Source organism: Populus nigra, chromosome 1, assembly GCF_951802175.1.
Source record: "Populus nigra chromosome 1, ddPopNigr1.1, whole genome shotgun sequence".
Taxonomy (NCBI): domain Eukaryota; kingdom Viridiplantae; phylum Streptophyta; class Magnoliopsida; order Malpighiales; family Salicaceae; genus Populus; species Populus nigra.
The window spans coordinates 23,344,289-23,371,444 of NC_084852.1; the positions used below are offsets into that span (position 1 = coordinate 23,344,289).

The following is a 27,156-nucleotide window of genomic DNA, read 5'->3' on the forward strand; positions in this document are numbered from 1 at the left end:
CTTTCTTATCAATAAAGTGCGCCGTTTTATCGATTGAGAATTATAATTTAATACCTATAGTTTAACATAGTTTATTTATTAGTCCTTGTGTTATCATCTTTCTTTTTCTGTAGATAATGGATTCAAATACCTAGAAAATTAAAATTAGTAGGCTCAACAAATCAGGTAATAAAAATAAATAAAATCAAGTGATGGGCTGAGTTGAAACTGAACAAAAATGACTTGAACAGTTTTTCGTAGAAAAATCGTTAAGTTGGAATTTTTCTTAGGAGACACTTTTTTCATTAAACTTTGTTGGCGAGATAACTTTGGAAAAAATAATCCACTTTCCTCCTTTTTAAATAAAATATGGGTAATACTCCAATTTTAAAATATAGGGACAAAATAATAATATTTAAAATTAAAAGATCTAATTTTATTTTTGTTAAATTATAAGTATTGATTGTAATTAATTCTTTAAGGGTACTTATGGGTACTAATTTGTTATCCTACAAGATGGCATGTCCGCACACTGTTGCGGGCTTATAGAAAAAATATGTATGATAATATTATAATTTTGAATCAATGCCAGATAGGCCAATATTTTATGAGAAAAAAAAATTATGTTGTTGATTAAGAACCTAAAGAGTGAATAAAATAAATTGTGTGAAAAATATTGATATTGTAGAGATATTGGAAGACCAAAGACCTACGTGATTGGAGAAGACTGATTGTGTCATTGATCATATTTTAAAAGCTAAACAGCACACCATATTTTAAAAGCTAAACAGCACATAAAATTAATCATATTTTAAAAGCTAAACAACACACAGAATATTATATATATTAAAAAAAATCATTAGAAAAAGCATGTAATCACTAATTATAAACAAAATGATGCCACAACATTAAAGATTGCATTGCTTTCTAAGAGAGTTAAATGTTGCTGGAGTAGTTCATAGAGGCATGCAAAATTAATAGGAAAACAGCCTATTAATGAAGTTGCTGCATAAACAAAATTTTTGGGACACTAGTTGAAAAAGCTCTTTGGTATTGTTTACGGACAGAGGATATGTTTCACCTGCGCGCACACATGTTAACTTAGCTTTTTGAATTAAGCTTTAAGTATTAATATAACGGGAATATGGATTTTGACAATATACTTTTATATATTCGGGTGAATGGATGAACAACCAAAGAAATAATATGAAGTAAAGGTATGTAAAGACAAAAGAGTTTAGTGAAAAAGCTATAAGTGTTGTTGTATAGAAGAGCTAATAATGAAAGTGTTTTAATTTGTGCTGACCAAGTGTTTTTAGGAAAGCATGATAGCAGGTAAGATAAAATAAATTAAAAGCCAAGTCACTTAAAATTACCTAATCACGGTCTTGCTTAGAAGGGCATTGGTGTTTGCTTGGTGGATCATTTGTTTCAGTGATGGCTGATGTATCACGGTCAAGTGATGCAAATCCACCTTAAGGATCAGCTACAACAGCTATTGCAGAGTTGTGGATCCAAAATAAATTAAAAAGTTATGTATCTGTTACTCATAAAACTAAAAGAAACAACGAACATTGTTGAAATTAAAATGCAACAACTTTTAAATAAGAGGAAGGAGCAGCTTGTAAACTTTCAATAGACGTTTCATCTCCAAACAGCAATTGTCTTTTAGTTTGTGATGGCAAAGGACCAACCATATATGGTTGCCTGGGGGACACTTGTGGCTGTTGTGAGAAATTAGCATTAGTTTTAGATGGTGGAACATGTGTTAATGTTGTTGGGTTCAATGGAAAGGCAACTTTAAAGGATAATAAAACTGTTTGATCATTAAGAGGAACATCAATAATATGCAGCTCTGGTTCAACAGTCAAGGGTGGAGCTTCAGCAGTTACAATGTTGTCAAAAACATTGGTAACAATGATGTCACAATGGTTAACAACTGAGCGAAAAGCTCCAAATCTCAGCTGGAAAATCTTGTCCTTGTTTAATTATCAATCATGGAAAGTGGGATGCAATCAATAAACCCCTTGTCATAGAGATAGCAGCGGGTAGAGGAGCCAAATAAGTTTTTAGCAATATTTCCAACCATTAGAAATGCTGCGACATCATTGTCATCAATCACAATACAATCAACTTTAAACCTAGGGTTTGTTTGGCAGTATAGTTGCTGTTGCTTTTTAAATAGCTTTTCGTGCCAAAATACATGCCAATGATTTTTTTTATTTTTTAAAAATTATTTTTGACATCAGCACATCTAAATGATTTGAAAACACTAAAAACTTATTAATTTGAAGTTAATAAAAAAATAAAAAAAATTTAAATTTTGTCAAAAACGCTTTTGAAATGCAGAAACAAACAGACCCCTAATAAAATGTTTAGAAGTGAGATAAATAAATATAAGATATTGTTACAAAGATGGCAAAAAAATTATAATTTAGTTTGAGACAAGAAAAGCAATAGAAAATAGCTCATAAACATGGAACCAACATTACTTTAATGTGTTCAATGGATCTAAAAATTGTGCCTTTGTTAGACAATGATTTTGTGCAATAAAGGGCAGCTTTGATACTACCATCCTCTATGAAGATCATAGTCAATTATGGAAGCTTTGCATGTAAATCTTTCGCTCTACATATTATTGAGAAAAAATATAGTTTGATGTGTATTTATAAAGATCAAAATAAATGTTAAGTAAAAGATGAAGCATTGAAAGAATAGTTGAGATTATTGTTGACAAACTTTGTGTTGATATGGATCCATACAAAGAATTTCTTTGATAAATCTTCATATTTTTATTTATTTGTTGTTCAATGGATCTGACGACATTCATGGAAGCAAGGAGTTGATGAACCTCAACCGATAAATGATTATAGCTGAGAATAAAAGTGGTTTTATATTAAAAGAAAAAAAATAACAATTAAAAAACATAAGCTAGATAAAAAGAAAAAATAAAGACCTAGCATACTAATGCTTATATGGAATAACCTCAAGAATTTCTGGGTTGAAATACCATAAGGAGACAATAGTGCAAACGAGGTTTGGTTTTCCTAGAAGTAAAAGGAAGCAAATTGATTAAAATTATTTGAAAATAAGTTAAATGATGCAAGGTGCAAATAAGAATTGTGAAAATTTAAACGACAATATTTGATAATGCAATGTGTTCATAAAAAACAGAATCATCAAAGCTTTTGGCATAATAAGAAATGCACAGAGTTGAATTAAGAGAAAGAAAGAAGAATGCAAACCTCGGAACCCCCCCCCCCGACAAGAAAAACAATTGTCATAATAACTCTCCATAACTAATATTTCACCAGCTAAAAAACAACACAAAGAAAAATTCAAAAACACCCTCAGTACAAGTCCATCACATGCATTGAGACAAACAAACCAAAAGAAAAGGCATTTGGTTGTAAACTAAAAAAGAATAGGAAATTTTCAATTTTTGGTCGGACAAAAAACAGAGCACAATTGTTGCACAATGGATCACATACAAAGAGTACATAATTTTATCTCTAACAAACGTGACACTATTTCCCAAGCAAACCACAACAGCTCTCCCAACATTGTAAAGAGACCCAATATGACAGCAAACATTTGTTATTAATGATGTCACTGCCTCCACTTATTTAATGCATAAATTGTCAACAAATACAGGCTGAAGAAAGGGTACCGCACCACTTATTTAATAATACAAACTAAAAGAAAGGGTATGTAGGCTGAATGAATAATAGTGCACAAACCAAAAGAAATGGTATACGCGTTGAAATAATTGTTACAATCCACAGTTGCATGAATCTAAATTAACAGTATTTTCACAACATGATTTAGTTTTTTTGTTAATTATTCCAAAATTATCACTCTCCCCAACCATCTCCCTCGCGTTCTCCCTCTCTCTCTCCACGATTTGGTACGACATGGTTTGGAAAGTGATTTTTTAAATTTTTTAGTGTTTATTTAATATTAGAAAAAATTAATTAATAAAAAAATACTTTTAAGTCAAAAAAATTGTTTTGATTTATAGAAAAAATATTTTATTTTTATTTTGAATAGAAAATACTTTTAAGAAGTTATAGAAAAAATATTTTTTTATTTTGATTTGATTTTATATCAGCTTTGGTAATTATTCTATCAGTTGTTAATTGTTTTTCTTTTATCATTTTTTTAATTGAAATATTTTTATCTATCAGATTTGATTTTTATATCAATTTTTTTACATACTAGATTTATTCTTCATTATTTATATTGCTATTTATTTTATTTAAAATAGTTTATTAAATTAGATTTTTTATTATTTTTATCCTTCGCCAATTTTTTTATTTATCATATTTGGTTTCCGTTCTTTTAATAAAATTAAAAAAATATTAATAGGTAATTTTTCAGGTTATTTTCTATAACATTACCAAATATCAAAAAAATAATTCACTTTTCATAAATTTATTTTCTATAAAAATTAATTAAAAAAATTATTTTCCAGCAAGCAAATGAATTCTAAGCAAAACAACAACGCCAAGTGAATGGTTGTTTATTTTAGATAGCATTTGTCTTTGAGGTTAGACCATGTTTTAAAAACAAATAAAATTATTTTAATATATTTTTAAAATAAAAAGATATTTTAAAAAATAAAAGCTACTGCAATTCGAAATAACAATCCTAAGATTACATGTATTAATTGCTATTTAGTACTGTAGTAGCAGGTTGTGCTCTACTTCTGTTTTCAGATTTTAGATACATGCCCGTTTTAAATTGTTTTCCATGATATTTAAAATCAAATAGTTTTTTTTTTTTTTTTTTTTGCCTCCACAAACAGAAAAGGGAAGTATCCAATTTGAATCCACCTATCCCATGGGCTGGGCCATTTTTTCATCCTTTCAAGATTTCAATTTAAATCCACTTCACAAAGGCAGCCCAGGTTGAATTGTTGTGAAATTACTAATTTCTCCATATATACATACATACATACATACATTATACATACATACGTATATAGCAAGTGGGCCAGTGGGAATAATGCCCCCGAGGACAAAGGCAGGAGACCCCGAGCCCAGTGCAAAAAAGACGTTGACTGGATGGCACGTGCTGGCGGGGTCCCGCCACAAGGAATTTTGCGTTTAAGAAAGTGTATTATTTTTCTGCTCGTGTCATCCCCCACGATTCCCTGTATGATATGTTTTTGTCTTCCTCTTCCACATAGTTTTTGCTGTGGTTAATCTATTTATTTCTTGAAAATCGGGTCTTTTTGTAACGTGCACTCCCCATCTTTTCGATATCAGTTTTTCCTTTTTCTTTTATTCATTTTCTTGGACAAATCAGACAATTAGCACTCTATTTTTTTAAAAAAATTACGATTTAACATTGAAGCAGGCCACTTTATAAAAACTAACATAGTTGAATATGTCACGTTTTAGAATAGTAATTTTTAATGAATATCATACTTTTAATAAGTGATATGATGAAACTCTAATTATATGACTCAATCGATCAACCGCTTCATAATAATTAGTGAGACTAATCGACTGGTTCTTAAAATAATAAGTAAAATTTTAAAATTATCAAAATCAGGAGGCTCAATGAGATTTTTTATATCTAAATACATGACTATCCGTGCAGCAACGTAATGGCTATTATGGGGAAAGCAGCCTCAAAAAAATCTTATAAAAATTTGAGTACAATCCAATAGTCATATAAAAAAATATGATCTTTTTTTAGTTGTTATTATAGTCCAACGCGGTCAAATTTTTTTTTTAGCCTGGACTTATCCCAGTGGTTCATAAATGCATTTGCTATACCGTTCGTGCAATTTATTTAGAGTAACTCCTCATCTAGTCATAAAAAACTTTTATTTGACTGCTCCGAATCATCTTTTATTGTCGGAACAATAACTTTTTTATATTTTAATTGGATTTTATTTTCTAGTTTACATATTGGACAAAGATAATTTTAACTCGTAAAACATATTTGAAATAAAAACTTTATAACATTATAGCTTTTATGTGAAACGGTTGGTTGATTAATATAATTGGACTTAGCCGATTGACTAGCTAAGGCAGAATATTAAATTCTAATCTTGTAAGAAAATGCTTTGAAGATTGAAATATTGAAGTAGAAAATTGGATTTTAATATTGTTGTGCTTCAGAAACCCGACATTTATTAAATGTTGCTATTCTAAAGGGCAACATGGTCAAATTATACTATTTCATGAAATCTTTTTGAAGTTGTATTGTCCTGCTAAATTTTTACATTTATTTTGTTAATTTTACAAAAAAAAATCTCATTTTCTTTCACTAAATTTCACTTTCTCCTAATTTTTTTTGGACCTTATCCTTCATCATAGTTTTTCAATTTCACTTCTATATTAATAATTTTTCAATTCATTACATTTGTTATTCAAAATAATTTTTTTATGGGAAACACCCTAATGGATAAAACTTCTAGTTTATTATCAACAATGTTTGAGATAAAAAAAAATAAGAATACAATTAAACTGCACGTGTTAAGCTAGTGGGTTCCACAACCGATCCACTAATTTCACCATCTCCAAGTTCAATGCAGTAACTGTGAAATCTAATCATCTGCATGTATAATTTTAATTGGTTTTTATTTTCCTTGTTGGATATTCCAAGCATATTTAAGGTGAGTGGGGCATGGGATAAAATTATAAATAAGAAATTTTAAAATATTTAAAATTATATATATACATATGCTTGTTGAAAAATAGAGTTTTGGATAATTTTGTGATTTTTTTTTGTTAAGCAAAAGAAATTTTAATTTTATAAAATATAATCAATAAATATACTTTATTTATTATTAAAAATTTATTAAATAAGGGTTTTGTATATGATTTTGACGACAATTGGATGATACACGTGAAATGATGGGTTCATCAAGGTTGTAAAAAATGTTCTTTTTTTTACACAATATGAAAAACATAATATAAAGTAAACTCAGATAATAAAACTATAAAATCACAAATAATTTTTTATAACCTGTTATTTATTGACCATTATAGTTATATAATAAATAAAAATATCACATAATTAAAATAAAAATAAAATACATAATAAAAAAATTCAAGTATTTTAAAATATATGTAAAAGTAACAAGCAATATCTAATTTATAGGAAATCGATCATTTATTCATACAAAATCAATAATAATTATTATTATTTAAAAAAAATTAAAATCTGGTCTAACAATGAAATTTTTTTATTTTTTAAAATAATTATTAATATCATCACGTCAAAGAAATTTAAAAATATTAAAAATATATATTATTATTTTTTAAAAGAAATAAAATTTAATCTAGTTATGTTTGGAACGGAATGGAATACCAAACTGGAAGATTAATTACGTAATTCAAAACATGTGAATTGTACGGCCAGTGGTTGAGAAATGGAAGCATCTATGGGAGGAATGCATGGAAGTGACTCCAAATTCTTCATCGCGCGTTACGGGAGAGAGCAGGGGGAGCCATGTCAGAGTGAAAACAAGTGAACGTGCACTCTTTCGAAACGCCATGGGACTAGTAGTCACATGCTCTGTTTCAGGCGCGTGTCTTAGCGAACACGGAGACCAGACAAAACTAGTTGCTGCACTTTTGTCTCTTTGCAAAAACATCATCAAACAGTTCTAATATTGTTTATTCAACATAAAATCAATAAAATGAAATTTCATAATAATGCATGTGACCTTTTGAAAAAAGTAAACCGTGCAAAATGCAGAATCTTAGATCACCTTTTGACACAACAATAATACAACAGGGTGATCATTTTCATAAAAAAAAAATATATAGTTCAAACCAACCGGTTTCAGTTCGGTTCAGTTTTTTATGACAAAAACCGGTTCAAATTGGTTTGACTTGGCCTTTTCAGTTTGACTCGATTCTTTCTGATTTGGTTCAGTTTTTTCGGTTTGGGTTCGGTTTGATTTTTTCTGTTTTAGGCTTATAAAACCTAACCAGTCAGTTTTTTAAAAAATTTTAATCAGTTTAATCGATTTTTTTTCACGATTTAGATTTTTTTATTATTTTTTTTTTCAATTTTCAGTTTTTTTTCGGTTTTTTTCACCCCTCAATACAACTATCTCATATTTCACTCATGGTTTTTTAATAGTCATAACGAAATAAGAAAATTCCCTACTTGAAATAAAAGTGATCGTGATTATGGTAATTATTTTAATGGCTAGGAGGGGTTTTGAGAGTTTATTAGTGGGTATTTTTTAAGATATTTTTTATTCAGAAATGTATAGAAATAATATACTTTTATTTTTTAAAAATTATTTTTAATATTAGTATATTAATAAAAAAAAATGAAACAAAAAAATTAAATTTTAACAATAGTCATCTTAAAACTCAAAGCCAAGCACATTAACAGGAGTAGTTATGATTGCAGTTGCGGTATTTAATATATTAATGTACGGTAAATGTTGTTGTAACAGTAATAAAGTTAAAGTAAAGATAAAGTGAAGATATTTATGAAATGACTTTAACAAGATGGTTGTGTTGGATATTTATAATAAGAAATCGATAAAATGATAATTATACCTCTAATAATACATTAGCTGGCGGCGGCGGCTCGTGATTGCGGGGTTGATGGTGGTCATGAAGTGGCTGTGATGGTAACAGCGGCTGTGGTGGTTTGGGGTTTGTAAAAAACATGAAAAATTGATTAAGTCAAGAAAATTAAAATTAAAATTAAAAAAAACTGAATTGTAAAAAAAAATATTTATAAAATTACCATAACAATTGAATGTCTATTTATTTATGTTCTGATTTTGTAGGATGTTTTTTTTTTCTTAATAAACATCAATTTTTTTTTTTTATTTTGGTTTGTTTTGCATCATACGGGTGTACATTTAATGTAACAGACCGACAACGCATTAAAAAACAAGTTCTCAATTGAAGCCAGGGAGAAATGAGAGAGGCGTATTGGAAAAGACTTATCTACAGCAAAGAGATAAGGTGAGCACATGTATGATCAAGATTGAACAAGAATCACTTATGTGGAAGGCTGAGATAATGAAGCTCCTGCGGCTGATAGCTAACAAGAAAGTGAGTTCAAAGGCAAACGACACCGTTTGAAAGAGGAATTAGAGTCCAAATACAAAACAGATGAATAACACAACTGACAAGTCTATATGTTACTCTTAATTCTCAACTAACCGAGAATTGCAATAAAAAGAAGAGGAGGGGTTGCAGAGAGGTAGGAAATTGCTTAGAAGCAAATCTTATTCACCAAGAAGACCCATGCTCCCTCGAAACTGCTCAGAAACTTAGTTATGGTTTATCAACATTGCATTGTTCTTTTAATTCCAATTCATTATAATATTTAAGTTTAGTTGTTATTCAATTTCCCTAATTTTACCTATAAGCCAATTTTACCTATAAGCCCAGGTTCAAGAAAAGCTATAATAAAAATTAAAGTATCTTTCCCTTAATTACAAAGTCCATTACATTTAACTTCTAGATTGCTACATTATAAATTAAGTTGGCCTCACATGATACTTTTCTCAATTATTAATATGTAATCAAGTTGATGCTGGTATAATGATTCACAAAGTTCTTCATATGTTTTTTGATTGGGATGATGTGTTGCACTATGAAGATTTGTATTTTTTGCATAAAGTGTTTTATGATAAGGTTATTGGTTGTTTTTTTTAAGCCATTTGAAAACAATGCTTTGAAATTTAAATTTTAACTTGGTGCATGTTATTTAAACTTTGATGTTGGAGTCTTACTTCAAAAAAATAGTAGGAAGGCTTGCAACATATTGAACACAATATGGACACTAATAATGTAATATAAATGAATATTCAGTGTCAAAAAAATTAAATATATTATAGAATCTTATAATAAAATTAGATAATATTAATATAAATTACAAGCATATCAGAAGGCTTATAAACAGCCCAAAACACAATACAAGTTTTTGATTGTTTGAACAAATTTTGGTTTGATTTTAATTATTTTTTTTATATAAAAAATCAATTTAATTATTTTTATAAGTAAAAATAAAACCAAACCGATAATTCTGCTCATCGAACATCGAAGTTATAATTTTTTAATTAGATTGTAGTTGAATTATCCACGTGCTAACTAGTGTATCTAGATGAATTTCTTTGCACGTGCTTACATCACGGGGATAGCTTGGTGGTCAAGGAGATATATTTTATCCGTTGATTTTCCGAGTTTAAATCTTAAAATCAATATTTATCCGAGTTCAAATCTCAAGGTCAACATCGTAGAAACCTGTTATCATATAGTTTTGTTTTTAGTCACGAGCATAAATAAAAAAATTATTCCTAAAATAATTAGCACAATATCCATTATTATAAATGCTGCTTCTCCAAGAAGCCCATTAAAACTCTCCATGATATTTTAGACCCGTCGCTCTCCCTCTCCCTCTCCCAGTCCTCGTTCTTGGAATAAAAAATCTGAATCCAAATTTCAAATTTAAATTATGGCAATACGTGTAGATTTAATTCCTTCTTGGGAAATGTTTAGGCGTGTTTACCGAAGAGGCCAGTGGCGTTACCTCTATCCTTTCTTGTTTTTGAGGTTGATCTGAATCTTCCCTCCCGGAGTCCCACCTAGCCTTGTCTTCTTGCTCCATTCTGTAAAAGACAAACCCTAAAAAATTAAAGGGCGAGAAAGCAGAGAGCTAGGGAGAAACCCAAAAACCTAAACCAAAAGAAAAGAGTGAGGCAGAGAGAAAAGTGAGTGCAGGTGAGTTCACTCTCCCGGGGCTGGTGCACGTTTGCACCACCACATGATGCGGCTGCCCTCGTTTGTTTGCAGAAAAATATTCTTTCTTTTAAAAAGTGGATTGTTTGAAAATTAACTCTTAAAATTTAAATTATTTTTTTAATATCTAACGTCATGGAAAATAATTTCTAATAAAATGGATTATTTTTAAATATTTTCCTGCCCCCCTCTCTTTCCCGAGCACTTCAGCCTATCTATCTACTTTCCTGCTATAGAAAGGTGAAGTTTTTGTGGTATGTTATTATTTTGGGTTTTCCATCACCATGGATTCTTATGAAGCTGCTAACATGGTGTTTTCAAGGATCCAAAACTTGGAACCTGAAAATGCCTCAAAAATCATGGGCTACCTTCTCTTGCAAGACTATGGAGAGAAAGAGATGATACGTTTTGCCTTTGGACCAGAGACCCTTCTGCACAATCTCATTCTCTATGCCAAAACCCAACTGGGATTTCTCTCAAACAAAACCTCTTCTTCACCTTTTATTCCTTCCTCCAGACCCAGTCCCTTGTCCATCCCCTCTTCAAGAATCACAAACAATAATGGCTTTGAAATCACAAACCCCTCTTCTCCCTCTACAAACTCTTGGCATTTTTCGACTCCCAACTCCACTTCTCCACTCTCTTATGCCAGTGTTGTTAATGGAGCCAGTAGTATTAATGCTAGTTCAACACCTTTTCAGCCCACCGTCTCGTTATCTAATGCGTTTCCTTACAGCAATAACAATAGTAGTGCCAGTGATCTTGTTGATGAATATGAACTCCAGGATCGCTTTTCCTTTCTCAATGATTCAAAGACAGATGGTTTATTTGATCCAAGGGCAGAGTTAGCCACGAGTCCAACTGAATATGGTGATAACGGCTCGCACAAGCGAAGTTTTTCAGTACCAGACACGTGTGTTGGTTCGGAAGATTCAAACTCCGGGTTTGGTTGGAAGCCTTGCTTATATTTTTCGAGAGGGTTTTGCAAAAATGGTTCAGGTTGCAGGTTTGTTCATGGAGATTCAGCTGATACTGCTGCCATTGTTGGTTCACCAGGTGAACTCTACGAGTTTGAACAGTGTCTACAAATTCTCAGGTCAAAGGCTGCTGCCCAGCAAAAGAAGCTAGCAGCAGCCTCCCAGTTCATGGCTGGAGCTAATTTTTTATCTCACAATAAAAGCTTGGACTTCCATCATCAGCAACAAAATGACAGCCAAAGGTACATGCATTGCACATGGAGTCGAGGCTTGAAAACCTTTTTTAGTTCTTACTTGCAATGCTACTATACTCTCCGAATTGTTATTTTCGAAAAGGGGTGGGGGGATTTTTGGTAGTTGGTTTTTTAATTGTGGCAGCTCCAATTTGCTGTTTTAGATCAGCTGCGGTAGCTGCATTGATGATGGGGGATGAGCTTCACAAGTATGGAAGAATCCGGCCTGGAAGGAATGATTTTTCGCAAATTGGACTGGGAGGGGCAACGAGCCCAAGTTCAAGACAGATCTATTTGACATTCCCAGCTGATAGTACGTTCAGAGAAGAAGACGTTTCAAATTATTTTAGGTCAGTTTTTTTCTTGTTTTCCCATAAATAAAATTTGGATTTTGAACAATTTGCTGAAGATAGTTTCTTTGCTGGCGTGGTTTTGAAGCATTTACGGGCCCGTGCAAGATGTGAGGATCCCATACCAGCAGAAGAGAATGTTTGGATTTGTTACATTTGTGTTTGCAGAGACAGCGAGGCTTATTTTGGCAAAAGGGAACCCGCATTTTGTATGTGATTCCCGTGTGCTTGTTAAGCCTTACAAGGAGAAGGGAAAAGTCCCAGACAAGTATAGTCTTGTACCATTCATCTTGAGAATATTTGCGTTTATTAGTTTCTTTGTATCGCTCAATGATATTTATGTTCCTACTTTAACCATTTCAGGAAGCATCATCAACAGCAACAGATTGAGAGGGAAGAGTATTCAGCTTGTCCAAGCCCATCCAGGATCAATTCTAGAGAGGCATTTGATCTCCATATTGGTAACTAAACAAGCCATAATGTTCATTTTATAATCTAAAATTGTAATGGTTTTTAGTGAAGGATTGTTTTTGGTCTACAGGAGCTAGAATGTTATACAATACTCAAGAGATGCTGAGCAGGAAATTAAAGGAAGAGGCTGATTTCCAGCAAGCTATTGAATCCCAAGGGAGAAGGCTATTGAATCTGCAACTTCTAGACTTGAAAAATAACAATCATCAACATCAACATCAACATCGATACCTTCATGGTTTGTTAACTGGGTCTCCGCCTACACCAACTATCCTGCAGAGTCCCAACAATCAAACTCCCTTTTTTCCTGTTGATGACATTGATCAAGATGTTCCTCGAGGTTTGTTAATCGATCCTCAATCGTTATCAACTTTTACATTTACGCTCATGATTTTGGATGGCAATGAAGGTAATATCTACTGTCTTGCTGCAGGTAATGGTGGCAACCCTGATGCCGCAGTTGCTCAAAATGCTGTTTCAGATGTTGACAAGGAAGGGGGTCCAGCTTGCGATCACAATGATGGCAATAGCAATCATAGAGATAAAGAGGAGAAGTTCAACAATGAAGAAACCTATCTCCATGAAAAGTAAGAAAGCACATTTACGCTTAGATTCTGGTTAATTTTTTTAATGTTCTACTTTATTTTTTCTGTTTTTCGTTCAAGTATCTCCTTTTCATTCTATTCACCATTACTTTTCCCTCTCCTTTATGTTCCATAACTTCATGTTGCATCATGTGAGCAGTTTGGAGCATATTCTCCCAGACAATCTCTTTGCTTCTCCTAAGAAATCAGCTGGTGACCCCTTCACTGTCTTCTCCGCAGCTTCCGTGGAGGCTGATGAAAATACCACAAGCACTACATCATCTTCTCTCAACATGACCTCTCTTAAATCATGTTCTCTCCAAAAGCCCAGGTAAATACATAAAAAACACACTCACTTTTATGACCTCTATCAAAGGAAGATGGTTAATCATTACCTGCTCTTTTCAGGTTGTCTTCTGGGCCTGGAACCGCTGGTACATAGGGGGCAAAAGTGAGCGTGGCCAGCAGTGGAGAGATTTGACAATTTTTTAGGGTGAGAGATCAGCAAAATTTGTGTAGTGAAAATTATAGGCATGTACAGTCCATTCAATTTCACAGCTTTCTGTCTAATTGGATTCCGTTATAATGTATGGACCCTTTTTTTTTAATCCTTTGCAGATATATTGGAAGCACATACAGAAGTAAAAGAAATCCTCTAGCTTGTATTAGCCAAAAAACTATAGCCACGACAAAGAAAAGGATCTGCTGACCAGATCTCAGCAAAGATCACCATCGTCATTAAAACACACTACTTACAACGAATACATAAAAGCATACATAACAGATGAACTGCAAGGGAGCGGGGGTCCCTCTCTGCGGGTATGTACGTGCTGGGGGACCGCTCAACAATTGCATTGCAGAACAAACAAAAGTCCAGTAGTGAATCCCTTATTTGTAATTCAAGTGCTTTTCTTTATTTTGTTTTTAGTATGAGGTGAAAAGAAATAGAAATTAAGACTGTATGGAAGAAAAATAGTACTTCTTACGTCACTGTGTACAGAAATAGACCCCAGTAAGTTAAGAAGATCTGTAGCAGCAGAAGTACAACCACTAGACACCCAAGGCAGACCAGACCTTAAAAGGTTAAGAAATGCAATGGCTCAAGTGGAGTGCAAGAGCTGTGCTTTTACTGTCACAGTGTCCTGTGCCCCCCATTAGATTACAGAACAGATAGAGCTATATTTCTGGGGGAAAAAATATAGTCGAGGGTAAATAAAAGATTGTTCTTTCATGTGAATAAAAGAAACCACAAAATAAACAAAGGATTCCCTTCCTTTTTGTCTCATTTTGTGGTTTCTTTTAGGTGGAGATGAATAGGTTAGGGCCACACTCTCACATGGGGCGCGTAAAATCACTCCTTTCCCTTTCACTCTTATAACCTCGTTCACGTTTAAATTATTTACCCTTTCTTCTTCCTAGCTGGTTGTTTAACCTGGGCGTAAAAATGGAGGGGTTCAGCAGCACATGGATCCATTGAGTGCACTAATTTTCCACGGTCCGTTTTGTTAGGTTATTGATCTCTTTTGAGCATCGTGTTCTTGCGTATGTTTTGCCCGGCGAGTAGATCTTGTACCGAGGACCACCGCGGGGAATATTTATGGTTGATAACTAAGATGCTGATAGATTTCTGATATTGCTTTGCTTTTCGCACTGATTTGGGGTTTGATGTCAATGTCATGCACCCCTCCTCGAATGCAATTTGCAGGCTTTGCTGTCTCCAATTTGGTTAATAAATAGCCTCCGAAATAGTAGTCAAGCATGGTGTCCAAATCACAACATTTTCATTTTGTGTGGAAAGATGAGAGATGCTTTGAAATGATTAAGAAGAAATGGTAATCACAGTTGCACCTTGTTTCTAATTAAGGGTAGTCTTTTCCATGATCACCTGTCATAAACCTCAGGGTACTGGAGATAACTTTAGGATCTCGAGAAATGAGTAGGGGTGCACGGAAATTACCTTAGACACCCATAAAAAAAAAAAAAGTAGTCTTATCCAGGATTTATTGATGGGATTAGTGGCTAGGGGTAAGTGATCTCTCATTTTCAGGTTTCGGTGGTGCTTGTCAATTTCAAGGGTGATGGTGATTGAAAGAGAGTTTGTCTTTCAATTTCTTTTCTGTATATTTCAAAATGCACTGTGCCAAAGGATCAAAGACTTGATGATATACAAAATCTGTGATGGATCCTCACTATTAAGGTCTTCCAATCATTTAATAAAATGCGATTGTGTCATCAAAATCTCGTTCTTGACGACTCAAATTTGGCTAGCATTATTAGTGAATTAGCTAGCATTCATCACCATCAGGCGAGGCACCAAACTGAAACCCCATGGACAACTCTCACACCGAAACCCTTTTCTTTCTTTTGTTTACCATTATTAGTGATGAAAATTCTTTGATCTTGTTAGAATATGAAAATGATGGGAAAAAAGAACCAAACTTTCGTAAACTTTCATTTAAGTATTTTTTTTCTCGTGTGAAAAATTGGCCATGACCCTTATTTCTTCACCAATTCAGAAGACCTGCACAAATATGCACTTGAAGACGAAAGCTAAGCTAAAAGGTGGAGTAACTGAAGCTACTTTTAGCTCTGTATAAATTAATGTTAAAAATAATTTTTTAAAATAAAAAATATTATTTAAAAATAAAAATATTTTAAAAAAAATCATAATCATCCTTACAAACACCCTAGAAATATTTTTGAGATGAGGGAGGCATTAAGATTATTGTAAGTCAACAGTGATTCAGTGTGTCTTTAGCAGTTTTTGCTTTTGTGCCGTGATTAAAAACATATATTTAGTTAAAATTACTATAGAATAAATAAATAAATTATTTTAACCTGTATAAAACTAAGATTTAAAATAAAATTATATATAAAATCCAATATAAAAAACCAGAAATTACTAAATGATGTTTTCAACGTAAATGGATAAAAAAGTGTAACAGTAGCAAACGGTTCCTCGTTAGCTAGCCTATTAACCTCAGGCTCGCCTTTTCTTGACAAGGAGGATGAGATTACTAGTATAACCCTATATAATCGGTACCCGTGCTCATCAAGCAAGATCAGAAAAGGGAAGTCGGCGGCATTGGAAGAGAAGCTGATGGGATAGACAGACCTGGACCCGAAATTAAACGAGGGCGTTTTGGACCTCTAATTAATAGACTCCATTAATGGCACACCAGCAGTAGGACTGCAATATATGAATTGCTGTTTTTGACAAGTAAATCTTAAGAAAGATTGCAGTGAAGGAGATTAGGCAGCAAAACCAGCCCAGAACGTGCACTGTTTTCCAAGCTAAAACGGCAGTGCAGTGAGTTCTGACAGTCTTAACGTCACCATTTCACTGAATCCAACAAGTTTTAAAGTTACTTTTACTATATTATTATTATTATTATTATTTCCTGCTTGCTCTTGTTTAAGTTCCAGCAGCTTTAGCTTTTCAGTCCCTGCAAAAATGGGTGGTGGGCCTGGTGGCTTAAAAGAGCTTGTTTGCATCGCGCACTGGAAGAAAAATAAAATAATGCATTTAAGAAGACAGCATTGTTCAGCAGAATCATGACATGAATGATGAAAAATAGATAGAGAAAATTTTTAAAAATAAATCAAACTCTACTCTTGTATAAGAACAAACCAAGCTCTCTTCTCTTGACAGAGACAGGTTTAGAAGCTATTTTAAAATCTAGATTTAAAAAATAAATCAAGCTATATTCTTGTACAGTAATGAGCGCCATGCTCTGTTCTCAACAACCATGCATAAGGTGGATTTATTAGAGGAAAGCCCTTTTTGGCGAAAGCTAATTAATGCTTTGGATGGGTGACAAAAACTCCTTCAGTAAAAGCAAAAAAGGGGGCACTTGCCCCTCTCAAAGTTTTCAAAATATTTATTCTAATCCTCTTTAATTTTACTATTTCATATTCACCCTCTTCTTTTCAGGTGTTTGCTCCAAGCATCTCTTGAAAACTGTTTCTCTGCCCTCCATCTCACCGGGCTCGTTTTACCTTATATTTCATCTCTTGATCGCGTGGATACAGTTAGAAATATGTTTTGGATGGAAATACTGGTATATATTGTCTGAATTGACTCTAAAATCATTTTCCTTTCGGAATAATCTCGTGTTCTTCTTATCTGCAATTTCTTGTATGTCAGAAGAGCAAGGGAGGCTAGCTGCTTTGAATGACGCGTTGATCTAGGTGGGCAATCTCCATGCTTCTGAGTAGGTATTGCTAATACTCCACGCTGGTTAACAGAAAATAGAGGTAGGTGGACAGATTGCCAGTGTGTACACCCACAGTTCATTCAAGCACGACTCGATCGATCACCTTGAAGTTTCATAGCTCGTCTTCTTGTCATGGTAAATAGTTTGTTGACGTACAAATGCATTCATTGCGTTCGTTGGATTTTGGCCTACTTTCTTCGCCTCGTGCTAAAAGATAATGGTTTCTTTGTGCGGGACTCCTGATCAGCAGCTCTTTGACTGATAGGTAAGATTTAACTTGTAAGTTCTTAAATCAGTTGAGATAATCTTAGCCGATGCATGCAATGTACCGGCGTAATATATAGCTGCTAGTCCATGATTAGTGTTACTTTTCATTCCAAGTTTAGCAACCCAGAGTAGAGTTATAGGCGTCGTGGAAATTTATGTCTGGAATGGGGAAATCGTGTTTCCTTTTGTGTCTGCGATATCATTTTAAATGTGCACCACACGAGATAAAAGAAATTGCACTTGCAATTATACTGCTCTCTTTTTTGCCTTTTCTTTTTACACGACACGGGAAACATTTATAATGTAAACTCAGGTGATAAAATCATAAAATTATAAATAAATTTTTTATTTAATTTTTTATTGATAATTTTAATTAAATACTAAATAATAATATAATACAATTAAAATAAAAATAAAATAAATAATATAAAAGTTCAAGTATCTCAAAATACACAAAAACTAAAATTATTAAGGTAATCGATCAACCGATTTCTAAGAAATTTAGAACTGGTTGATTGTTTGTTCATACAAAACCAAGAAAATCACTTATCTTGTACTTTTTATAAACCTGTAAACTCGGTTTGGTTTTATTGATTTTGCATAAATCAAGTCGAATTTTATTAATTTTTAAGTTTTTAGTTTGATTTTATATCAAATATAAATGACTCGTAAAATCAACAATGTTCAAAGGTAATCTTGAAGGGTATAGCTCAGTTTGTCAGGTTCTAAATTTGCCTTTTACATGTTACCAGTTCAAGTCTCGCAAATCTCAGGGTCACTAAGACTTGCATGATTGTTAACTTCAAGGCCTGTAGAATTGATCGAAATATGTTCAAATTAACCCGAACATCCATGTAAATAAAATAAAAAAAAACAATGTTCAAAGGTTTGCCGTGCATTATTAATCACAGTACTCTAATTAAAATAATGTATTCAATCTTCAATAACCAAAACCATCGCATTGAAAACTGATATTCACGGGTCGCATTGAAAATTAACAGATAGAACCGTTTGGTTTGAAATTTTTAATTTTATAAATTTTGGTTCTGTTGGGTTTTTAAGACAAAAATCAAATTGAACCAACCGATTGCTACCCTGTTTATGATTGTCTTGACATCTTTAGCATGAAAGAATTCATGGTTTTTGCCATGTCTAATTAGGGAACCATTGCTCAACAAAGAAAAGCTTGTTTGTTATTATATTCACAGTTATTTTTTATATTAACATATAAAAATAATCAAGAAAATAATTTTAAAAAAACCCTTAATTTTGTCAAAAACATTTTTCCACGACAAAAACAAAAGAGACTGACAAGCATGGAGAGATCTTGTCTGGTCGGTATAGTTGCCACCCCACCCGGTACTAAAAACAAACAAAAGTTGGGTTTAAGAACAGGCTCGTATGGACAAAAGTATCCCTCTGTATTTATATATATATATATATAGATATACACACACAAGAAGATGGAGGTGGTTGGGAAAAAAAGTATTATCTTATTGATGGTAATATTATAAATACGGAGAGTATATATAAAGTATGCCGTACGTACCACTTTAATTACCAGAAGAAGGATGAATTTTTTTATACTTTTGTATGGGCCAAAGTATATATCTCAATCATCGGTTATTGATGTCTTTTTAGCAACCTTTTATTTTTTCAAAAAATTTATTTATCAGTGTAGTATCACTGTAATAAATAAATAAATAAATAAATAAATACTTGAATATTCATGATTAAAGATATAAACCACGGACGAGTATTTATTTTTTAAAGTTATTTTTCTTATCAAATTTGTTTAAGGTTACCAAGCCTTGAAAGTAAAAATAACTATTTTTTAAAAAAATATTTTTCTTGAAAACAAGAGTCTCTTCCACTCTCACCGTCACAGACTAAAGTCACTCAATTCCATTTTAACTTCCAGTTACATCCAATTAGTTACTAATCTATCCATTTGATCCTCGCACACAAGAAGTGTGATTCAAATCTCTTGTCGTACAAATAATCTCCATAGTTTTCTATAGTTTTGTATCTTTAGCAAAAAAATAAAAAAAAATAGCCCTATAATGTTGAGAGTTTTATACTATTTCAAAATTATCTGTCAATAATTATTATATAAATTTATTTTTAAAATAAAAACATATATGAAGATAAAATAAAAAACTTTCATTAATTCTGCTTAATATAATTTGAATATTTCTGGTTAGAAAATATTAGGTTATTTCTCACATTACTTTGCAGGTCGAATTAAAACTTTCTAGAGTGTGTAAAAAAAATCAAAGCATAAAAACATTTATGCAGGAGTTGTCGTAACCTAACCTTGTCAACTTGGTGAGTAAAAAAAAAAATCAAAAGAAAAATATGATAAAAAAAAGTCAATGCGTGCAAGTAAAAACGCAACTTAAACAATTGGTAAAAACCTTGGTTTGTTTATTTGTTAAAAAAATATTAAAATGATAATTTATTAGATTGACTAAGGTTAATCCGTGACTTGTATTATGAACTCAACTTAGTTTAATAACTTTGTATTTTTTAAATTATTTTTCATTTAGTTATATGATAAAAAAAATATATGCTCGTAAAATTAAACAAAAAAAAACATGGAAATGTTTATTTGAGACCACAAGAACTCTATAAAAAACAAATCAAAATAAATTATGAAAATTAGTTGAACTTAATTAAATGTTAAATGATAAAATAAAAAAAAACTTAATATTGAATAAAAAATTAAGAAAAAATCAAATTATAAAAAAAAACTCTAGCGCACAAATGATTATAAACTCTTTTAATTGTATTCTACCTAATCATTCCAGTATGTTTCGTAATTTGTAATATAATTATAATTTTTTTTAATACATACACACACGCACACATTCCTTAATTCAAGTCCAAACCCGCTCGTTTCTCTTCAAAACCCAGTCTCAAAATCTCTCGCCTTTCCTCCTCGAGTTATTTACTTGTTTTAAACGAACAGAGAAAAAACAAGTATGCACAAACCTCCCCCACCCACACACACACAACAACCACCACTTCTCTCATTTTGCTGGCTCTCTGCTTCCATGTCTCTCTGGAAGTGAAATTGTAAACCACCACCACCATCAACACACACACTCTAATAAACATAAACATAAAAATCCTAAAAAAAACTGCCATGGATACTCATGAGATAACTAACATACTGTTAACGAAACTCAAGAGTTTAGATCCAGAAAACGCCTCTAGAATTATGGGGTTTATTCTCATACAAGACCCTACTGAAAAAGATTTGTTACGGTTAGCGTTTGGCCCTGAAACCCTCTTGCAAAATGTAGTCTTCAAGGCAAAAATCCACTTAGGACTCTCTACTAACACGTTATCTACACCCTCTTCTCCGTCGCCACTCAATCCCATAGCAAGGCCTTGTAATAACACCAACCCCTTTCCACAATCTTCTCCTAGAATCACAAATAATGGTTCTTTTCTTGACTTTTCAAAAAACCCGTCTCCAAATCCTTGGTCCGTTCACGGGCTGCCAAATAATAGTGACAGTAAGAGTTCAATTAGCCCAAAGAGCAGTCCTTTTTTGTCCTATGATAATATACGTTCTGGGTCTGTTTTGGTGCCGCCATTCTCGAGAAATGGTGGTAATGGCGGTGGTGTTTGCAGCAATAATAGTGCCGATTTCCTTGGCGAGTATCAGTCAGATGATCATCTGTCGTTCTTCGATGATCCCTCTTCAAAAAACGAGGACTTTATGGACCAAAGGGTTCAGTTGGGTGGTTATTCAGTTGCTAATGGAGATGTCCATTTGCATAGAAGGAGGTTTTCAGAGAGTGATGCGTGTTCTGGTGCTGAGGATGGGGGTTTTGGTCTCCGGTATAGGCAGTGTCTGTATTTTGCTAGAGGGTTTTGCAAAAATGGAGAAAGTTGCAAGTTTGGTCATGGTGATGAAAATATGGCTGAGGTTAATGTTGGTGGTGCTCTTGTGAGTTCACCAAGGGAAATGGAGGAACTTTATTTGCAGCAGCAAGAGGAGATGATGAAAAGGAAGGCTGTACAGCAGCAGCAAGAGGAGATGATGAAAATGAAGGCTGTACAGCAGCAGCAGCAGCAAAGGTTGGCTTATAACAAGCACATGAGTTTTCTGTTGCTGCAACAAAATGAAGCCGAGAGGTATACATTCAAGATTACCAGTTTTGCTTTTAGCATGCCCTATCCTTGCATAGCGTGTCAAGATTTTCAATTTCGATATGTTCTAGTGGTGAAAATTTAGTCTTAATTTGCTATGTGTCAATTTGTGGGCATTATTGTTTAATTGAAGAATCCCTTATTATGACCATGCAAGATGAGACCAAGATGCCCCATAGGTACGTATTTCCATCTTTCAGCATGTTTTTATTGTCTATTTTTTGGCTGGCCAAAGAAAGAAATAGTCTTTTTTTTTTTTTTTATGGAGGTAGAGAAAAATGTCATATCGATTACACAAAGAAAGGAAAAGATTAGAGAGAAACGAATCTTGTTAATCGAGCTAGTTTTGGTTACGGATTCGTTCCTTTTCTTGTCTAGATTCTGCTCTTGTGTTAATGGATGATTTGATGGAACTCGTCATGCACATGATTTTCTGCTTAATGATAAACACTCCTGTCCTTTTAATTCGACGTTTTCCTGGAATTTTAATTATGGGTTGGGTAATGGTGCTATTTGTGGATGTCGATATTTGCAGATTTGGCGCAGCAATGATGGGTGATGAATTTTACAAGTTTGGCCGGACCCGTGGTGGAAGGAATGACTTTTTGGCAATGGGAATGGCTGAAAAGGCAAATTCAGCATCTAGACAGATATACTTGACATTCCCAGCTGACAGCTCTTTCAAAGATGAAGATGTTTCAAATTATTTCAGGTAAATTACCACTTAACTCTTCTTAAATTATCAATTTTCGTTATTATTTTTGGTTTACTTATACAAGTAATACCTGGAGGTAAGTGCCAGGGACTGGCTAGAATGTCTGCAAAACGATGAAATCATGCTTATGCCAAAGAAATTTAAGCACAATTTATGAAGTGTACATGGTAGAAAGTCCTTTTGTTAAAAGTTAAGAATATTGGTAAACTTTATGCTGCCAATTGCCATGAAATTTTTATTGGTTTGAGGGACGACTTTTGCAATCAGTGCATTCCTCTGACTGATGATGGTGAAGGGGCTTGATGCCTTGGTAGTTTAGGACTTCAACTTGGGATTTCAATCTTTTTCAATAAAATGAACTGCTTGCATTCCATGTTGCATATATGTTTTGGTAGAAAGTGAAGTAAGTCTGCCTGGTTCTCTTGAGAGTACATTTTGGCTTGCACCTTGTTTTATTTTATCTTAAGCCATGCATGTCAGTACCAAAAGTCTCCATGCTACGTGTGGTTTTTATTTCTAGTTAGCAGTGTGAATAGCGTTATACAAGTGCTTTTATAATTTGCATGGCTTCACTCTATCATGTTTGCATCTGAGCATCTGTTATTATATTGGCTGGAGATAGATGAGAAATGAATGTGCATGCCTAGTTGAAAAAGAAAAAGAAAAAAAAGGAAAAGCTGTTAGTCTACTTGAAGAAGGAAAGAAGAATATATTGCTAAGCTGTGGAGGTGAGGATTTTAAGACTGTAAGTGTGTGTGTTCGTAGTCCTGTTCTGGAGTTGAAGGGATAGGATTTAGGATTTTGAGTCTCTTGACTGTTCTTGATAATCAGAGAATGAAAATAGTGATAGCTATTTGTATTTAGTCTGATTTACAGCTCTCTTCTCGAGAAATTTTTTGGACATAAATTTGGAAGAGGCAAAAAATTGTGATATAACTTGCTTTGTTCTCAGTTGCTGAGGCCACTGCCGAGCAATGTCATTAAAATATTTTCATTAAAATATTTTCGTTTTATGTTTTTAAAGTTCTTTTGGACCAGTTCAAGATGTCAGGATTCCATACCAGCAGAAGCGAATGTTTGGATTTGTTACATTTGTCTACCCAGAGACTGTGAAGGAAATATTGGCAAAGGGAAACCCTCATTATATTTGTGAGTCGCGTGTGCTTGTCAAGCCATACAAGGAGAAAGGAAAAGTTGCAAAGTATAGTATCTATTTCTCAGTTGTTGTTATCTTTACTGTCTCACTTCTGGCATTTATGTTTTACTTGTCAATGAAACAACAGCAGGACGCAACAGTTACTGGAGAGGGGAGGTTTTTCACCTGCTTCAAGCCCTTCAGGGTTTGATCCTAGAGAGCTATGTGATCTTCACCTTGGTCAGTAAAACATAAACAATCAAGCATGGACTTTTTAGAAGTATTTTTTAATATATTTATTTCCTTTTTCATCATTTTTTCTGCTGTCAAAATCATAATTTTTTTCTCGATTTATCTTTGTTTAATTTCTCTTCTACAGGAGCAAGAATGCTTTATAATACTCCAGAAATGATGCTGAGAAGGAAATTGGAGGAGCAGGCAGAGCTGCAGCAAGCTATTGAACTCCAGGGGAGAAGGTTAATTAATCTGCAACTTCCAGACTTGAGGGGAGATCATGCACATCATCACCAGCATAGTCTCTCTGTTGGTGCTCCCATTTCTCTGCCCACTCATCATACTCCCATCAATCAAACTGATATTCTAACCTCTGATGGCAAGAATGAGATAACATTAGAAGGTTAGTGTTTGAAACATATTAGGTCAGAGATGGAGAAGCTTTGGTACTACTAATGTAACTTGCTTTTGGCAGACAATGGGAATTGCTCAGGTGCCTCTAAATCCACCCTTGTTCCTGTTGCTGCAGAGAATCTTCAGGATGAAGTGAATGCAGCTTGCATTCAGAACAATGACACTGTTAATTGCAAGGTGGAGAGCTTCACTGAAAGGTATTGAATTGCAGACTCAGTAAGGTTCACCTGTTATATCAAAATGCCATTTGTGATTCTTCTTTAGATCTGAACAACCCCCCCCCCCCCCCCCCACCCAATTATTTCCCCTGTATGTTCTGGTTTGTAATTTGTAGCCATGGAAGCAATTTGGAACGTGATAGCCTCACAAAATCTTCTGAGAATCAGCATCCGGACATGTTCCCATCTCAGGCCGAAGTTGAAGAAAGCAACGAGTTATCCGTCTCTTCTTGTTCTGAAAATGATGCATTAGTACCCACCACATCTACCAGCAACGAGGCTTCTAATTGAGTTCTAAATGCCAAGGTTCTACCTGCTTGCTATAATTTGATTCAATTGAAATAAAAGGTTATTTCCAATGGACAATCCTTTTTTCTGATTGGTTATATTTTGGATTTAGCTAATGTTTTGTAGGTAATAAAGTTAAGTGTGGCCAAAGAGATTAACTTAACTAGGTAAGGCATCATTCCTCCATTTGAATGAGGCGACAGATGTATGAACTTCTGTTTAAATGATTTCTTTATGAAATTGGATTGTTGTTTGTTTGTCCATGCAGAAAAATAGAGAAGCACATAGAAGGAAGAAAGATCCTGTTGATGTATAGCCTATATGATACCTGCACTTGATGGTAGATGCGCAGGGATTACCTCAGCTAGATTACCATCCTTGTCATCAATACGATACTACTAACAGCAACTGCATTTTACATACGTGGTGGACGGACGAACTAGTTTGAGTAGGATCTTCTCTTAGCTACTTCTTGCCCTGTTGGAGGTTGTGTGCTGGACCACAGACTGTAGCCGGACTTCAAATATCATGGCTCTTGTTATTATGACAATTACACTTTTACAATCTCTTACCATCGTTGTCTTATAATTGTTGAACACTAAGCAGCCTTTTAAACGGTGTTAAGAGAATCAGAATTCAATGCGTAGTTGTCACGCTGAGGAGGATATGCAAGAAAAAAATGGTCCTTTCCTTTATGTTTCCAGCTTGACGTTGGTGCATGATTTATGTTAATCGAAGTTAAAACTTCTATCCGCTTCGGAATCATTGAAGAAAGTGAACTAAAAAGAGAAGGAAGGTTGAAAAAAGAGATGGTGAAATTTACTTCTCTCTTTCGGATGATCAAGGCACACTCTCTTGGACTCTTTTGTCTCATTTTGTTACGTCAGGTCCACATGTGGGGAAAAGGGCCACTATTGTCACATGGGTGCTGACATTGTTGAAAGATGCTCTGGGTATCCCACTCATTTCCCTCTCAGCTTTGTTGAAATGTTTGTTTTTAATTCTCGTGGTTTATTGGTACTTGACTGGATCCCCCGTGTTCTGGTATGGTTTTGTGGAAAATGGCAGTTCTGCATGTGCTTCCTTTGTTTCTGCCATCTCTTGTTCGTCATCAGACTTTGCCTTGCAACTCCACATTCTTGAGCTCCATTCAAGGCCAAGCATTAGTCCCAAATGATATCCGCCTAAATATGCGATCGCTAACATATAAAGAAGGATTAGGATTGCAATGCATGCTGCAGCTATGAGCAGTCTTGTAACCTGAGAAATTGCAATGAGTTTAGATTTGCGACTAGAGTATAAATAAAGCTAATTAATTTCCCATGATTGATCAAATTGTCTGCCATAGGCTAGGCCCCAGTCCTTTGCCCGTATAAGATCATGTCTGGAGCAGTATCTTCTCCAACGTGCATAGAGGAGCTTATGGACCACCGCAGTTGACTAGTCGATATCAGTTTTATGTTGTATACAGATATCTTGTCAAGTAGTCGTAGAATGACATTGACTCTCATTTCCTGTGTTGTTTGTGATGTTAACAAGTCATCTGCATCTAATTTAGTTGCCCGCTTTAGGTACAGAAATGACACACTCCCCCCATCAAAATGTCTGCTTCTGTTTTCTCAGTTGTAAATGAGCTTAATTTACAGTGATCATGGCGATGTTCTAACCGTTCCCAAGTTCTCATAAGTCATACCAACCTTATTTTTGTCTTCGCTCGCGTTTCATGTTCTTGGAATGAAAGCCATTTATTCACCTTGTTTGAGATTTTTCCTGACAAGTTTAAGAAACTAATCATCCAAGGATACACACCTCATTGACCCAAAAAAAAAAAAAACCCGAACAAGATGATATCCTCACTAAGCAAGAAGATAAACAAGAAAAATATATATTACCATTACCATACTACACTCAAAAATACTTGGAAAACTTAATGAAGTTTCGTTTTTCTCCTCTCTTTTTTTGCCCCTCAATTTCATTCTAATACTTTTTTTTAACAATTATTTGGTGGTTTTTGGACCGAAGAAGTTAATTGAATTACATTGGGTAACTCTTATATGATTTGATTTCAAATCCGGGATAGGCAAGGAGTATGGCGGATAAGTTTTTTTCTTATTAATTTTATTATTTTTATCTTCATTTTATCCTTAATTTTTTTTTTACCGTTTATTCGG

At 33.6% G+C, this 27,156-nt stretch overlaps 2 protein-coding genes across 4 annotated transcripts; both read left to right on the top strand.

Moving 5' to 3' along the window:
- Positions 1-10,388: 10,388 nt before the first annotated feature.
- LOC133679656 (zinc finger CCCH domain-containing protein 53-like) lies at positions 10,389-14,618 on the top strand. Of its 2 annotated transcripts, XR_009836189.1 has the most exons (9): positions 10,389-11,937; positions 12,093-12,278; positions 12,367-12,546; positions 12,642-12,739; positions 12,820-13,089; positions 13,183-13,336; positions 13,494-13,664; positions 13,742-13,826; positions 13,952-14,618. XR_009836189.1 is itself a non-coding variant. In XM_062102322.1 (8 exons), the coding sequence occupies exons 1-8, from the start codon at positions 11,003-11,005 to the stop codon at positions 13,773-13,775; spliced, it is 2,028 nt and encodes a 675-aa protein (XP_061958306.1). In that variant the 5' UTR covers positions 10,389-11,002; the 3' UTR covers positions 13,776-13,941. The 2 variants fall into 2 exon arrangements, 1 of the variants encoding a protein (XP_061958306.1); XM_062102322.1 differs by lacking the exon at positions 13,952-14,618 and having other exon boundaries at positions 13,742-13,941.
- Positions 14,619-20,690: 6,072 nt separating this feature from the next.
- LOC133679667 (zinc finger CCCH domain-containing protein 55-like) lies at positions 20,691-25,680 on the top strand. Of its 2 annotated transcripts, none has more exons than XM_062102342.1 (9): positions 20,691-21,966; positions 22,517-22,693; positions 23,721-23,897; positions 23,983-24,071; positions 24,211-24,468; positions 24,541-24,676; positions 24,814-25,003; positions 25,098-25,152; positions 25,254-25,680. In XM_062102342.1, the coding sequence occupies exons 1-7, from the start codon at positions 20,966-20,968 to the stop codon at positions 24,986-24,988; spliced, it is 2,013 nt and encodes a 670-aa protein (XP_061958326.1). In that variant the 5' UTR covers positions 20,691-20,965; the 3' UTR covers positions 24,989-25,003; positions 25,098-25,152; positions 25,254-25,680. The 2 variants fall into 2 exon arrangements, with proteins under 2 accessions (XP_061958326.1, XP_061958318.1); XM_062102334.1 differs by having other exon boundaries at positions 20,692-21,966; positions 23,980-24,071.
- Positions 25,681-27,156: the final 1,476 nt, after the last annotated feature.